The sequence below is a fragment of the Eleutherodactylus coqui genome, chromosome 3 (assembly GCF_035609145.1).
Source record: "Eleutherodactylus coqui strain aEleCoq1 chromosome 3, aEleCoq1.hap1, whole genome shotgun sequence".
In the NCBI taxonomy this organism is placed as follows: domain Eukaryota; kingdom Metazoa; phylum Chordata; class Amphibia; order Anura; family Eleutherodactylidae; genus Eleutherodactylus; species Eleutherodactylus coqui.
Genome location: NC_089839.1, coordinates 283,939,837 through 283,955,203, shown reverse-complemented (window position 1 = coordinate 283,955,203; position 15,367 = coordinate 283,939,837). Strand labels below are relative to the sequence as shown.

The 15,367-nt window shown below is 49.1% G+C and overlaps 1 protein-coding gene across 1 annotated transcript in view; it reads right to left on the bottom strand.

Annotated features, from left to right (window-relative positions):
• The window catches only part of EPS15 (epidermal growth factor receptor pathway substrate 15), a 105,230-nt gene extending 90,177 nt beyond the window's left edge, over nucleotides 1-15,053 (bottom strand). Inside the window, exon 1 of the mRNA XM_066597613.1 lies at nucleotides 14,963-15,053. Coding sequence (XP_066453710.1) covers nucleotides 14,963-14,989 — 27 coding nt within the window. The 5' untranslated portion in view covers nucleotides 14,990-15,053. The remainder of the gene's footprint in view (nucleotides 1-14,962) is intronic.
• Nucleotides 15,054-15,367: the final 314 nt, after the last annotated feature.

Sequence of the window (15,367 nt, the reverse complement as noted above, 5' to 3'; positions counted from 1 at the left end):
CAATCACTGATAGCTCCGCCCACTGGACTGTTCGGCTCAGAATGAGCAGAGATATAAATGAATAAAGTACAAGTTCTACTGAATCTTTCCCCATAAACCTATATATCAGTCTGCTCAGCTCCTCCGGCTCTATAACATACTGCCTGCAGCTTGGACAACATCCTCGAGCTGACACATTGCCTTTAAGAAATAAAAGGGACCGACTTCATCACAAACTTCTTTAGAACTTGCTGCTTCTTCTCCACAAACCATAAAAATGGATTTCCGCTTGTAAACTTCAGGAGGAAACATTTGTTTCAAAAAGTTTACCCCAGAGAACAAAAGTAATGAAAATAGGATGGATTTTATGTTTTCACTTAGAAAACCTTATTATTGTAGCCAACAAAAGTCAACAGAAAGAGAATTTCCACTAATTATATCTGGCAAAAAGATAAAACTCAAAGTGGACGAGGATAAAATAGGCAAAACTCAGATGCACACTGTGCCACCCCAGGAGCGCCCGCTGGTCTCTTGCAGCGATCATGTGAAAGGAGTTAAATAGGTATACTGGGCATTTAACGCCTCGCTCGGGAGCCCAGGAAATCCCCTGATCTCAGCCCCCGTACTCACTACAGCGGGCCGGATGTTGGCAGCTCCATCCGACTCCAACCTCCAATGGGGATATCCTGCCCTGCTGCTACACTGCGGGGGGCTGAGATCAGGTGATCACTGGGAGACCCGAGCAGAGGAGAGGTCATCAGTACCGCAAGGGGTTAACTGCCCATGTATGCATCTATGAAGATAACTTCTGTACTTTATGTTTCTGCCAGGACCTTCAGAGAGAAGTCCCATGATTGAGTTCCCTCCGATTTTGGTGCTATGGACTGACAGAACCTGAGCTGCACATTGATTGGCTAAAGGGTTGGGTATAAAAGCAGCGGTCCTGCTCCCAGGCTCTGGTGTGACAGTTTCAGACAGTGCAGGAAACAGTAGTCGTGCTCGCCGGGCAATAAAAATTAGGCTGATGATTGTTAAATCTGGTCGATCATCCTGATAAGATTTTTAGCTAAAATAAAAAAAAAAAAATGTTAAAAAATATTGCCTCTCGGCTTTGAGCAGAAAGGACAGGCGTGCGGGCCTAGTACCGCTGCCTTGCAGCGCTGGAGTTCTGGGTTGGAATCTGACCTTGATAGGGACTTGAACCTGGGACCCCACAACTGCAAGGCAGCAGCGCGAACCACGGCCAACACGGCCAGCGTCTAAACGGCGAACGATAATTCAGTTTCTACAGGCATAAAAACGTAACGACAACCGGGCCGTGTGGACAAGCAGTCATCCATCTATGAACGACTGCCGGCGTACTGCGAATGGAGGCGGGCGGCTGGAAGCGATCTCAGACCCCAATCATTGAACGGTTATCGCTCCTGTGTGAAGGCACAAGAGTGAAAACCATTGGGACGTCCATCAGGTGCTGAAGAGCCCGACGATCATCCCATGAAAAGCGACCCCCTTAGGCAGGCAGCATGGGAGCATCTATGAACGACTCTTTAAATGGAGGGGGGCAACCGGAAGAGATCAGCGGCGCGCTCCACCTCCATTCAGTGAGTGTTTAGCGCTGGGGTGTGAAAGAACAGGAGCGATGATCGCTGGGACGGCGGTTGGGAGTTAAGCACCCAACAGTCGTTCCAAGAAAAAGGAGCTCAACTTTCTTGGGGGACCTCCCCCCCCCCCAAATAGTATCTGTGGAGCTACTTACCCCCAAGCCAGGATTATCAGCTGTGGAATTTAACCCTTGCATTTCAAGGCTTATGCTCCACAACGCAATTTCGCATTTTATGCGTACGGCCGAGGGAATGGACGCTTAGGTTTGTACTATGATCCTTAAGTCACTTATACTTCAGGGATATCAATCTGTCCAGTTAGGACGGGCGTGTGTCCCCCACGCATTTGCTGCGTGCGTTAGATCCCCATAGCCTATTATACCCCATAATACGCTCAGAAATAGGACACGCTACTTTTTTTTCCCCCACCTGTGAGAGGCCCAATAGAAATCAATGGGCTTTCAGCAATACTTAATACGCGGGCAACACCTGCTCGGGTAAGTGAGCCCTTAGGGCTGCTTTACACGTCCGTGTTTGCGCAGGTAACTGCACACGCTAAACCCAGAGAATGGAACCCGTTGAGTTCAATAGATGGGTTCTCAGAAGCGGGTAAAAAAGTAGAATCTGCTCTATTTTCCTGCATTTTGCGCAGAAAAAGTCTCAGAGATGCGAGAAGAAGGGCGCGACTGCGCAAAACAAAGGGGGAAGAACACATCTGCTCGTTAGGCTTTAAGTAGCCATGAAAGCTATGGAGAGGGTGCGTCACGCGTGTGAACTGGCCTTGCTTGCGCAAAACGTACAGTGCTAGTCATGCAGTGTCGCACGTTACCCGTATTAGTATGTGGTAAACGGTTTTCGCCTATGTAGACAGAAACAGCGTTGACTACATTGTTCCATCCACCTGAGCGGAGCGCGCCGGGGCGGACAGCTCTGCCAGCAGCCATTATCCCAAGAGCAAAAGGATCTAACCGATCCTCATCGCCCCGATATCTTCCGTTGGGAGGCCGCAACACACAGACGATTGGCAAGTTGAGACGATCTACTGTATATTTACCGTGCATGACCCCCCCCCCCCCTTATGAGGTAAAGTTACAGGACAACTAAACAAAAACGGAAGATAAACTTTTATAGGAAGGCACTGCATACGGGCACAAGCACGTTCTGCATTGATAAACTTTTTTAAGGCCCCCCTCTAACTATATATAAAGTGTGTGAACTATTGCAGGCCTAGTACTGCAGGTGAAGGTCCCATTCACTTCTATGAGAACACTACCTGTAATACCAGGCCTGGCCACTGCAGTGGTAACGGAGCTGTCTGCTTCCTGCAGAAATCAGCTCAGTGCACAATTGCAACAGCTGATCAGTGGGGGTCCCGATTGATAGGCCTCCATCAATATAATAGAAATTACAACCTCATAGTTACATAGACACTTGTCAGTTATTTGGTCGCAGAAATGTGTCTGTAATACGTATAACCAGCCTACTGTTACAGAGGTTTCCAGGGTAGGAAGAAAGAAAATTAAAAAAAAAAAAAAGGAAAACAAACAGTATCTATAATAATAATAATAATAATAATAATCTCTATTTATATAGCGCCAACTTATTCCGCAGCGCTTACTCAGTGGATCTACTTTTTTACTCCTCCGAAACAGCGCCACCCTTGTCCAGAGGCTGTGCTTGGTATTGCAGCTCTACACTACTCCCGTGAATGCCTGACCCGGGCACCGTTGTCACTCAGTGGTTGGAGGGTTTAGGAAGGCTTACATGCGTAGAGCTGGAAATTCTCGTCCTTCCACTCGCTGGAATGCCAGTTATCTTTGGAAACATCATTAGCTGAATCGGCAATAGTCCGAGAGCCAGCGCGTAACCCTAGAGGTGCCAGCGCGTAACCCTAGAGGCGCCAGCGCGTAACCCTAGAGGCGCCAGCGCGTAACCCTAGAGGCGCCAGCGCGTAACCCTAGAGGCGCCAGCGCGTAACCCTAGAGGCGCCAGCGCGTAACCCTAGAGGCGCCAGCGCGTAACCCTAGAGGCGCCAGCGCGTAACCCTAGAGGCGCCAGCGCGTAACCCTAGAGGCGCCAGCGCGTAACCCTAGAGGCGCCAGCGCGTAACCCTAGAGGCGCCAGCGCGTAACCCTAGAGGCGCCAGCGCGTAACCCTAGAGGCGCCAGCGCGTAACCCTAGAGGCGCCAGCGCGTAACCCTAGAGGCGCCAGCGGCAGACAAGAAGTGCTGCCAATGTACTGCTCTACAAGACCAATCAGATGAGTGGAGAAACGCGCCATCCAATGTGCAGCAAATAATGATATAAAGTGACGCTCTAAACGCAAACCGTAAGCTTCCTATAACTGCGTACGAGAGGGAAATGTGGCGCCAGGCTAAGGGGGTACCAGGTGCCACCTGTATACACGGGGTGCCCCCAATGCAAGGCTGCAGATGCCAACAAAAAGACTTATTTGAATGGAGCCCGCAGGAATCCACGTGCTTGCCGCCAACTAACCCCGTACGCACGGATGGAAAGGATTAAGCGCAGATTTGCGAAGTAAAAATCTGCGCGCGTAATACGCAGAAAAAAGAGCCCATTGCTGTCATTGGATTTGTTCGCGTGTGTATTTGGCGGGCGCCATCCGGTTGCGCAAAAAAGACGCAGCATGCTTTATTTTCCTGCACATTTGCACAGGGAAAGAACATTTTGAGCCATCGCAACGGCTGAGCGCATCGGTACGGTTTTTTTTTGGACAAACAATTGCGCACAACTGGCAAGCGCAAAAATTACAGTAAAATACGCCAATGCGCACGTAAATACACAACGCCCGTTTTGCAAAAACGTGTCACAAACACACTTACGCTCGTGTGCATCCGGTCTAAATCACAGACATTTTGGCTACGAACCTCTGTGGCGAATATCCCCCATGCTAACAATAACCGTATTTAAAGGCGCGGTCACACGAAGCAGCGCCGCAGCTTGTAAAGGGGACTGGCCACGTCTTATAAGCAACATAACCTAGGACAGGGAATGTGGGGTCAGTGGGTCTACTTCTTAGGGCTCATTCACACATGTGTACGCGATTTCGGTCCGCGCATTTTTTATTTGATTTTCTTAATGTCGGCGGGCCATTTGTTCTTCGCATGTGCAAAAAGAAGCAAAAAAAAAAAAACACTTCAGGTTGGCCCAAGTGATGTCAATTTTTTTTTATTTTTACTTGCATTCTCTGTTGGCAACACGCATAAAAAAAAAATAAAAAAACACAGCACGCGTGTAACATCCATGTTCTTCTTTTTACACTCCCATAGACTTTCATGGGGGATTTTGAATCAGGCAAAAATAGGACGTGCGGCGTTTTTTTTTTCATGTGCAGCGTTGGTCCGCATAAAAGCCTCACGTCCGACTAAACCAACTTACTGGGTCCGTGTGCCCACTGACAGACTGCATCCATGTGAATGGGCCCTAATGTGCACCCAGCGCCCCATCCCCTCGCTCCCATCCTCGGACGTTGGTGCTTACTCTGCGACTCTTTAGTCAGTGACCGCACACATACTGGGTGTAGGACAGCGTCACGCTCACAGAGCGAGCGGCCAGGGGTGACAACAAGGGCCCTTTAAAGGGTTAAGTATCTCAAAGCATCTCCTAATGGAACGTTGTCTGCCTCACTTCCACCATCAGATACAATGTATCACGGATGGAATCCCCAGCAAGTACATTAGAATATATCTGCTATCCATCTCCTCGGCACACCCAGACACGAGCGCTCCGACATTCCCGCACCCCAAACCGAAAATCATAATTCCCACAGCAGTAAAGTCCGACCACCGAAATTATCCCGCGGATCCAAAACCGCGCAGCGACAAAAAAAAACAAAAAAACAGCCAGAAGATGTTACCATATAGTAGCCGAGAATAATGGCGGCTTCCACCCATATTTTGGGTGACTATCCGCTATTTAGAGTGACAGAGATTCAGCTTGCAGTACCGCTGACAGCCACTGCACAATGTAAGGAGCTGTGCTAGCTTCGATGCACAGCAACTCCTGCAAACATCCGATTGGATGAAGGGGAGGTGCCACACCCCCATTGATCTGATATTGATGACCGGTCCCCCATAATCCACTCCTGCAGCAGTTACGTGTTGTTCATCGCTCCCTTGATGCCCATACAGTCACATGCCATTCACGCACAGTGGACCACTGAGAGCAGCGCATGGCTAACAGTCACATGAGCGATGAATAGCACATGACTGGAATGGGGGGTGTAAGTGAAAGTTGAGCATAGATTTCTTTTCTATATTTTACATTTGGACCTACAAATTAGATAATAGATTACACTCAAAGAAGGAAGAATCCTAGAATTCATACAGTTTGTGGATTCCATAAACTTGAAGTAATTAAGAGTTTATGGAAGCCACAAAAATGCTACATAAAGAGTAACTAACAGGAGAGGGCTGCTGGAGGGAGACAGAGAAGCACACAGAGATCTGGTTGCTGCTAATAGTAAGTGTTTTATCGAACCTCAGTGCTGGACTCACAGCTACACTGCTCAGTACTGCTGTATAATGTCCTTCATGTTGCAGCCACAGGAAAGCAAATTAAAAGTGGATGTGCTAGGGTTTGCTGCCTGGGAAACGCATCAATCATCTGCTCCTTGTGCCGTGCCATTGTGAACTCAGCTGATTTCTGCAGGAAGCAGACAGCTTCATGATCCCTACAGTGGCCCGGATTGGTATTACAGGCAAAGTTTCCATTGAAGTAATTGGGAACTTTGCCTATAATACCAAGCCAAGCCACTGTAGTGGGAATGGTGCCGCCTGCTTCCTGCAGAAATCAGCTTTGTACATTAAAGGGGTGGTCTCGCGAAAGCAAGTGGGTCTATACACTTCTGTATGGCCATATTAATGCACTTTGTAATATACATCGTGCATTAAATATGAGCCATACAGAAGTTATTCACTTACCTGCTCCGTTGCTAGCGTCCCCGTCGCCATGGTTCCGTCTAATTTCGGTGTCTTCTTGCCTTTTTAGACGCGCTTGCGCAGATCCGTCTTCTCCCTTCTTCTCCCTTCGGCTCCGCTCGGCAGCATCGGCATTTTGGCTCCGCCCCCTTGTACGCATCATCGCGTAGCTCCGCCCCATGACGTGTGCCGGTTCCAGCCTCCTGATTGGCTGGAATCGGCACATGACGGGGGCGGAGCTACGCGATGACGCGAAAAGGGGGCGGAGCCAAAACGCCGATGCTTCCAAGACCAGCCGAAGGGAGAAGATGCATCTGCGCAAGCGCGTCTAAAAAAGCAAGAAGACACCGAAGTTAGACGGAACCATGGCAACGGGGACGCTAGCAACGGAGCAGGTAAGTGAATAACTTCTGTATGGCTCATATTTAATGCACGATGTATATTACAAAGTGCATTAATATGGCCATACAGAAGTGTATAGACCCACTTGCTTTCGCGAGACCACCCCTTTAACCCTTTCCAATCCACTGTCTGACTCTGAAGACATTATGATTTAAGGCTGTACAGCTCTGATGTTTGAAGACATCTGCCGAGGTTCTCTTACTGTATATTGCCAGCCTCTCTGCTGTCAGCCTATCCCTCATGCAGTACTGGCTTTAGCCAGCATATAGCGCTGTTGTATAATGGCAGAAAAAGAGTAAGCCCCCTAGGAAAACCAGGGTACAAATTGGATTGGAAAGGGTTAACACACTAGGTGAACAGCTGATCAGCAGGGTCCTGGGTGGCAGACCACCACAGTTCTATTATTGATAGTAGGATAGGCCATCAATAGTTTATAATGGGATCACCCATTTAAAAGGGGTTGTACCAAGATAAACTATTACCTATCCATGGGATTGGTGATGACTAGAGATGAGCGAGCATTGCTTTTATCGAGTACCTGCCCGCTCGAGATGAAAGGTTCAGGTGCCGGCGCGGGGGAGAGAGGGAGAGAGAGATCTCCCCTCCGTTCCGCTCTCCCCTGCAGCTGCCTGCCCGCCGCCGGCACCCGAACCTTTCATCTCGAGTGGGCAGGTACTCCATAAAAGCAATGCTCGCTCGAGCAATTGCCTTTAGCGAGTATACTCGCTCATCTCTAGTGATGAAGTCTGATCGGTGGGGGTCCCCAACTTTTCATCACTGCGGAGGGGGGGGGGTCGCTTCTCCCACTCAAAACGACGTCAGATTGAACGGAGAGGGGCGAAGGCTTCAATGCTTTCATTGGAGATGACTGAAATAGCTGAGTACAAAGCGCTCGGCAATCTCCATCAACCCCAATGAGACGAATGGAGCAACACTGCATGCACAGCCGGGGGTGCGGTGGGCACACTGTAAGGACAACAGTGGGACCCCAATCTTGGGGTCAGTGGGGGTCTCAGACGTGTTGATACAACCCCATTGATTGATAGCAAAGAAGTATTTTTTTGTCCGAAGCAAAAAACAAATCTGCTTGGTCCATAACGTGCCGGTGACCCCTCCTCTGGGAACCTTGCCGTCCAGAGCACACAGCAGCACTTTCCTTTTGTGCCCCAGAACAACATTGGCCGGCAGCGGACATCGGTCAGCAGAGCGAACGCATCAGATACATCACGGCAGTCACAACTCTTACTGCAGTCTAGGCCTGGAAAGCAGAAGATGGGAGAAACTTGTGCAATGGGCGATTTGTAACTTAGCGGCGGAGGATGAAGAACACGTCTGTTAGCCAACAGCAGCTTTATGAAGATCGGAAACCAGAAGTCAAACTCTTCTGTAATGTTTACCCCCCTCCTGGCATTAGAGGGCCGCTCAACGTGAACTCTCATCAATGGTATACAAGCGACTGCTCACTGTCATCAGTTACATCAAGCTGGGAAGACGTGATTGTCATCTCCTCCGATGGGATGACTTACCTTTTTACCTGGGCGTCATAGAATTGGCCAATTTAAATACAACAGGAAGACATTTCTGATTGTTACATTCATCTGAATGGGGACTGCAGAAATCCATGTGCTTATGTCCAAAACAGCCCCATTCAGATGAAAGGAACAGAAATTCAGGTGTAGAAATGTCTATAACAATTCTATCCTGTGTAAATATCCCGTTAGGGCGCAGGCTACACAACGTCTAATAGGGGTTTTCTTGGCAGATACTATTGATGACCTATCCTCAGGATAGAAAGCTGCTGGAGGGAGACTAAGAGACTGCTAATAGTAAGCGTTTTATCTCACCTTAGTGCTGGACTCACAGCTACACTGCTCAGTACTGCTGTATAATGTCCAGCATGCTGCAGCCACAGAATAAGTCATCACTAGTTGATCACTGGGGTCTGCTGCTCGGGATCGCAGCTCATCAGCTGATCAGACGTCCACTGTCAATGCCACAACACAAGGGTACCCGGAAACAATTGGCTTGGACCCATGTGTAGTGGTCAGTGCTCGTAATTGCAGGCCAGGGTCCCATTAAAATCAGCGAGAGCTGCACCAGCAAGTATAAGCGCCAGTAACTACAGAGGGGTCGGAGCTAACTGCTTCTGTTACCTACATGTGTGTTATGCCACTGACAGGGGGTGTCCTAATGGCGGAGGTCCCAAGCAGTGAGTGAACCCCAGCCGATCACCTACTGACGACTTATCCCGAGGACAGGTCATCAATGGTATTTGTCCAGGAAAAAAAAAAAGTTACACTTAAAGGGGTTTTTCAGGCTGTTGACAACTCAGGATAGGTCATCAATAGTTAATTACCGGAGACCCTCCGCTCAGGAGACCCGGTGATCGCCCAGTTCCCTATCAGTGCAGCGAGCCTGACATGCATCACAGGGGACAGGAGCGGAAGTGCCCTAGCTGCCTTCACTCATTGAAATGAATGGCAGCTGAAGCGGCTATTACACTTGAGCGTCCGTCCCCAATGCAGGAGGTCTAATAGTCAGCTTCGGCTCCCATAGATTTCAGTGGGAGTGCAGCCAGCTAGGGCAATTCCGCTCTTACCCACTATGATCCAAGTCCGGCCCACTGCATTGGGCTCAACTTATCCATGCGAATCCCAAGCGGCGGATCCCCAGCGATTTACTATTGACGACCTACCCTGAGGACAGGGCATGGATAGATTTGCCCAGAAAACCCCTTTAAGTCACGGTTGCAATTTTCGATACCCTTTATGGTGACCAATGCAGAAATCCATGGAGGGGAAGGAGTATTACTACTATGAAGGATGCGTTATACACTTATCTCATCCGGGACGCAGGAAGGCTAATCCGAAATTATAAATTATCATATCCTAAAGCGAAAAATCCCGACCTTTCACAAACCTGAACTATAAAATTACATCTTTCACTTTAAACTACACCCAACGCCAGTAAATAAGTAGCGACTAGGGGCTTGTTCACACAAGGCGGAGCGGTGCTGTCATTCTCCATTGCTCCGCTCCATCATAGCCGCCAAAAATTAAATGCCAGTCCTCAACAGCGCCAAAAGGAATCCATTGACTATATTGGGGGGCGTTCGGCGCGGTTATGTGCCTACATGGATCAAGTAGGGAGGCTCCGAGCCACGCTGATGCGAACAAAGCCCAAGGCCGAGTTCATCCAAGCGTACCATATTGGTGTCTATGCTCACGTAATACGCTCCAAGATTGGATATACTGCGATTTTTCTTGCGCATGTATTTTGCGCAAGTCGTGCGAGCGGCAACATGGCCGCCTATGGCAGATTGGTACAGCGTATAAAGACAGTCAAGACCCACGTGTGGAATACGCTGTAGCAACACACTCGTGTGAGCAGGGCCTAAGGCCTCATGTCCACGGGGAAAATATGATTTAAGATCCGCACCCCATAGGGATGCATTGACCACCTGCGGGTAGATAAATACCCGCGGATCGTCAATAAAAGTGATTTAAAAAAAAATGGAGCATGAAAAAATCTGGACCATGCTCCATTTTCATGCGGGTCTCCCGCGGGGACGGCTCCCGCAGGCTTCTATTGAAGCCTATGGAAGCCGTCCGGATCCGCGGGAGACCTAAAATAGGAATTTAAAAGAATTTACCCATCCGGAGCGGACCGCGAAGGTCTTCTCTTCCTCACGGCCGCATCTCCCTTGCTTCGGCTCGGCGGATGTGCCCGGCGCATGCGCGCGGCACGTCGGCGACGTGCCGGCGACGTGCCGCCGGCGTGAGGAATTCATCCGCCGGCCGAAAAAGAAGATCCGGCCGTGAGGAAGAGCAGAGCGTCCCCGCCCGCTACGGATAGGTAAATTCTTATAAATTCTTATTTTCAGCGCTCATGTCCGCGGGGCAGGAGGGACCCGCTGCAGATTCTACATGTAGAATCCGTAGCGGGCCCGATTTTCCCCGTGGACATGAGGCCTAAGGCCTCTTTCACATGAGCGTCATTTTGATGCATGGGTGCGTCAAAAAAGCGCATTAAAAAAAAAAAAAACATGGCTTCCTATGTCCTTTCAGATAAACAATTTTTTAGCGCAACGAGGAAAAAAATTATATATTCTGTGCTACCAATAACATGAAGCATCAACACATCGTATGAACAGCTAGAGACTGTACCATTTCTGCCTGCTGGGATGACACTTATCACTACAGACTATAAATATACGGTCAGCAGGATGAGCTGTGATCTCCTTAGTTATCCCTGTGTGACGGGAGTTTCTGTGTCCATCCCAAGGCCGGCTTCACACGGGCGAGATTTGTGCGGATTGAACGCCGTGATAATGGGGCCTCGCAGACACGCCGTGATTTTCTAGCGCTATCTGATCTAATTTGTCGCTTTTTAACGCACCTCTTCAGAATGAGGAGGTGCGTTAAAAAAACAATGTTGGACGCAATAACCTGCATCCGAAAACGGCGTTAAAATTACGGCAAAATCGCAGAGGTTTGAATCAATCCAGTGCGACGTCGCCCACTGACAGCGAGCAGGAGGGGAGGCGGCACGCCTGACACAACGACAGCCGACTATGAGCCCTTCCGGGGGGGGGGACCGTGAATAGAGTCGGCGGGGTCATGCATCCAGTCTCGCTGACTTGATCGTGTGATCGCTCCTCTTTTAAAGGGGTACTTGATATGGATGACATTTTCAGGATAGGTCATCAACAGTTGATCGTTGGGGATCAGCCGCTTGGGATTCCCACTGATCGTCGGAACCTCTGACCCGGCTATCAGTGACTCGGGGTCAGGCATCATCAGTGGTCAAAGCTGAAGTGCAATAGGCGGCTTCAATCCTATTGAGCAATGCCTCCTACTACACTTCCAGCTCCGACCACAATGAGGAGCCGGAAATATAATAAGCCGCAATACCCATCCAACGTACATCCAGTATTAGTATTTTACTGATCTGCTGAATTCGTAGCAGCTCCAAACAAGCACCCTGTACTAGAATGATAAGCGTATGGAATGCATTATCAGTCCCTCAATGCTAAACTGTCCGTACACATCGCTAATTACCCCGAACCACCCACATGTCCGCACCCAACACCCAGTAACGTAACGCACACCTATTATCAAGTCACATGGCAGATACACTCATACAGTGACCTACATTTAATAACCTCATTACTATCCAACACCAGTCAACATTGCTACAATGTATCACATAGCAGGTAAACAAGTCTTCTCCGCAGGGTAACACCTATGTATCCTATAGGCGCCTCGCCGTATGCTACGGAAATAACACTCCATCGCCTGAAGCCGAGGACACGTTGTGTCCCTGTACTCCCGGCTGTGTGTAGTATACACACGCTATAAACAGGTACGTCACGAAAACACTTCCCTCGTAAAAAATAAAATAAATAGGAAGAACATCAGTCCGTTTTTAACCCCTTAACACCCAACGACGTAAACTTATACCCAGTGGATGGCGCAGGACCAGAAGTGAGATGGCGTGAACCCGTACTGGGAGCCGGCGGTGACCAATAGCCGGCCTCCTGCTGCAACAGTGGGGATCGATGAGAACCTCGATCGCCGCTATTAACCCCCTTTACACGCCATGATTATGTAGATCGCGGCATGTAAAAGGGTTCACAAAGGGAGTGTGCTCCCTCTGTGATGTCAGCGGACCTCCACGATATAATGGCGGAGGGCCGGTGAGTTGCCATGGCAACCCGATGACAGATGCTTGCCGTTGCCTATATTCACTAGTGATAAGGCATAGAAGTACTGCAATGTATTATCATAGCTGCTATGGTTCAAATCCCCTATAGGGACATAAAAAAAAGAGAAAATTATAAAAAAAAAAACAAAAAAAACTTTTTTGTGCACTTTCCCATATTTGTATAAAAATCAAATTAAAAGTTATTTAAAAATACAAATTAAAAAAAAAAAATTTGGAAAAAAAATTAAGGGATTTTATGGTTCAAAAATCTAAAAATCAAAAAATACATTTTGGTCTGGTCGTAACCGTACCAATCTGCAGAAAAACATTTACGATGTCATTTATGCTGCAAAAAAAAAATGTATAAAAAAATTAAAAACAGACCCGCAACCAATTACGGCTGTTTTATTTTCCGCTCACGGATTACGCAATTCCGACACTCTAATGTGATTGGGACTGCACAAGTCAATGCATAGGATTGGATTGAACCCCGTATTACCGCGGATCAGACGCCATCCCAATCTGCTGCTGTGGACCGGCCTGCGGCCGACCTCCCTGCTGTGGACCGGCCTGCGGCCGACCTCCCTGCTGTGGACCGGCCTGCGGCCGACCTCCCTGCTGTGGACCCTTTTTCGTTGCGTATTTCACTGAAAATCCCAAATGTGTTACACTGACACAAAACCGCCCGGCATCCGCGGGGTAATCGCAGGTTCCTGGGCGCCATATCAAGACGGGTTTTGCGGTCCACCAGGATTTCCCCAGATGAGGGTCTACGGCCAACCTGTCCCGCATAGCAGCAATGTACGGTTTATAGTAAACTGGCGCCAGAATCACGTCTGGGAGGTTCTTCACCACGAACGAAACGTGAAAAGCCCAAAAGCGAATCCGCCGCACAGCGAGAGGGCGCAACGTTGTCACAAGGGCAAAGGGGGAAACTTTGAGGAGTCAAAAAACTTAAAGGGAACCCGTCATCGGTTTTCACCAAACCAAGTACAGCGCTACAAGTCCGGCGGTCCTCGCTTACCCAAACATGTCGCGGATCATGGCAGTTTAACCCGTTGGTCCGCCGCAGCGCCATCAACTACGGGCCCTTCTACAGCAGGGGGATTAATCATTGGAATCTGAAAGATTATCGTTTTATGTAAACGCCCCGACTGCGCAACGGATCGGCCGTGCACAGGTCAACGGGAGCGCGAACGCACGGGGAACCGGAAGGATAAGGTAGTTTATAGGGCTCAAAGGCAATGACAAAGTTCCCAGAAAGTTCGGTTAACTTTCCGTTTTTTTTATTTTGGCGCAGTCTGCAGCGCTATTTGTTCCATTTAAAAAAAATAAATAAATAAAAACTGAAACGGAACTAAAAAAGAAAAACTTTCAGTTATTTTAAAAACACCAATGAAATTAATTAGTAGTAAAAAAAAACGGAAACGATTAATTCTACACGAATTCTGCCTCTCTGACCCAAAAACGAAACAAAGACGCAAGACCTGAAAGGAGGGCAAATGCAGGTGTGAATGAGCCCTTAATGACGCAAAACTACAAATCCCAGCATGTCCTGACATGGTCAGCATCTACTGAGAATCGGGGCACGGTCACATGGGGCGGACGCGCGGTGGAATGTGCGCGGCGTTTCCATTTGAGCCTGACTTTGAAGCGGAATTCACCCCCTTCACTGAGAAAAAGTGGATTCCGCAGCGTAAGCGGCGATAATATGGACACCCCGCGGATTTAAATTTCACATCACTCGTCCGTTTCCGAACGTGTTTTGTGCGGATTTTTTTCTCGCAGCGTGCGGACAGGATTTTTAAAACGTCATCCGCTTTGCTGCTACTATAACATCTGCAGGTTTTCCACACGGGGAAATCTGTGGCGAATCCGTGTGAGCGTGGAAGGGCGCCGGCGGGCTGGACATCACGGATACGGGAGTCTAAAATATCACATAAACCCGCGATAAAATATATAGCCCACCACTAAGTAATATCGCGCACAACCAGCCAATCAGCGGCAACGATTAAAAGGCACTTCGTTCGATTGGTCAGAAACTTATTGGAAGTGCTGGAAAACTTTTTTAGTTGGCAAATTCTTCTCACTAATTGCCAAAGTTTGTAATAATATCCACGTAGGAGAAAAGTAACACAAATCTAAGTCTACATGTATACACACCTACTATATGTATATAGGGGACCCGCAGCAGCGATGACAACACACTCCCCTGTCACCAGCACACACCCCGGGGGACACACGCCTCCCGGCCACCACCTACAGCCCGCAGCCCACTGGGACGTGTCGCCCCCCGCACACTACTCACACACAGCCCCCCGCTCCCAGCTTTACCTGAGTCCTGGGCAGTGAGGCCGCCATGCTGCTTCCGGCCCGATCCGCCCATCATACGATCAACTCAGCGACGGAGCAGGCGATGGGCGGAGCGAGCTGTCAATCACAGAGAAGGGGCTGGGCTTAACGCAGGAGGAGGGAGGGACCTCACGCGACTCTGGCCGAGGCGAGTGTCTGGGGAAAAGGGCGGGATAAATGTGGGCGGGGCTAGAGGGAATGTAGTAGGACGGGTGGGAGAGAACCTGAGGTGAACCTCGCTGCGCACTAAGTAGTTGTCGGAGAGCGGAGCGGCCGTGCTGCCGGCTGCGGCTCCAGCTCCAGTAATCACACATGAGTCACTGATATTCACTACACATAAATATTATTATACTGCTCGGCTTCCTGTGGTGACTAGTGGCTGGCTGC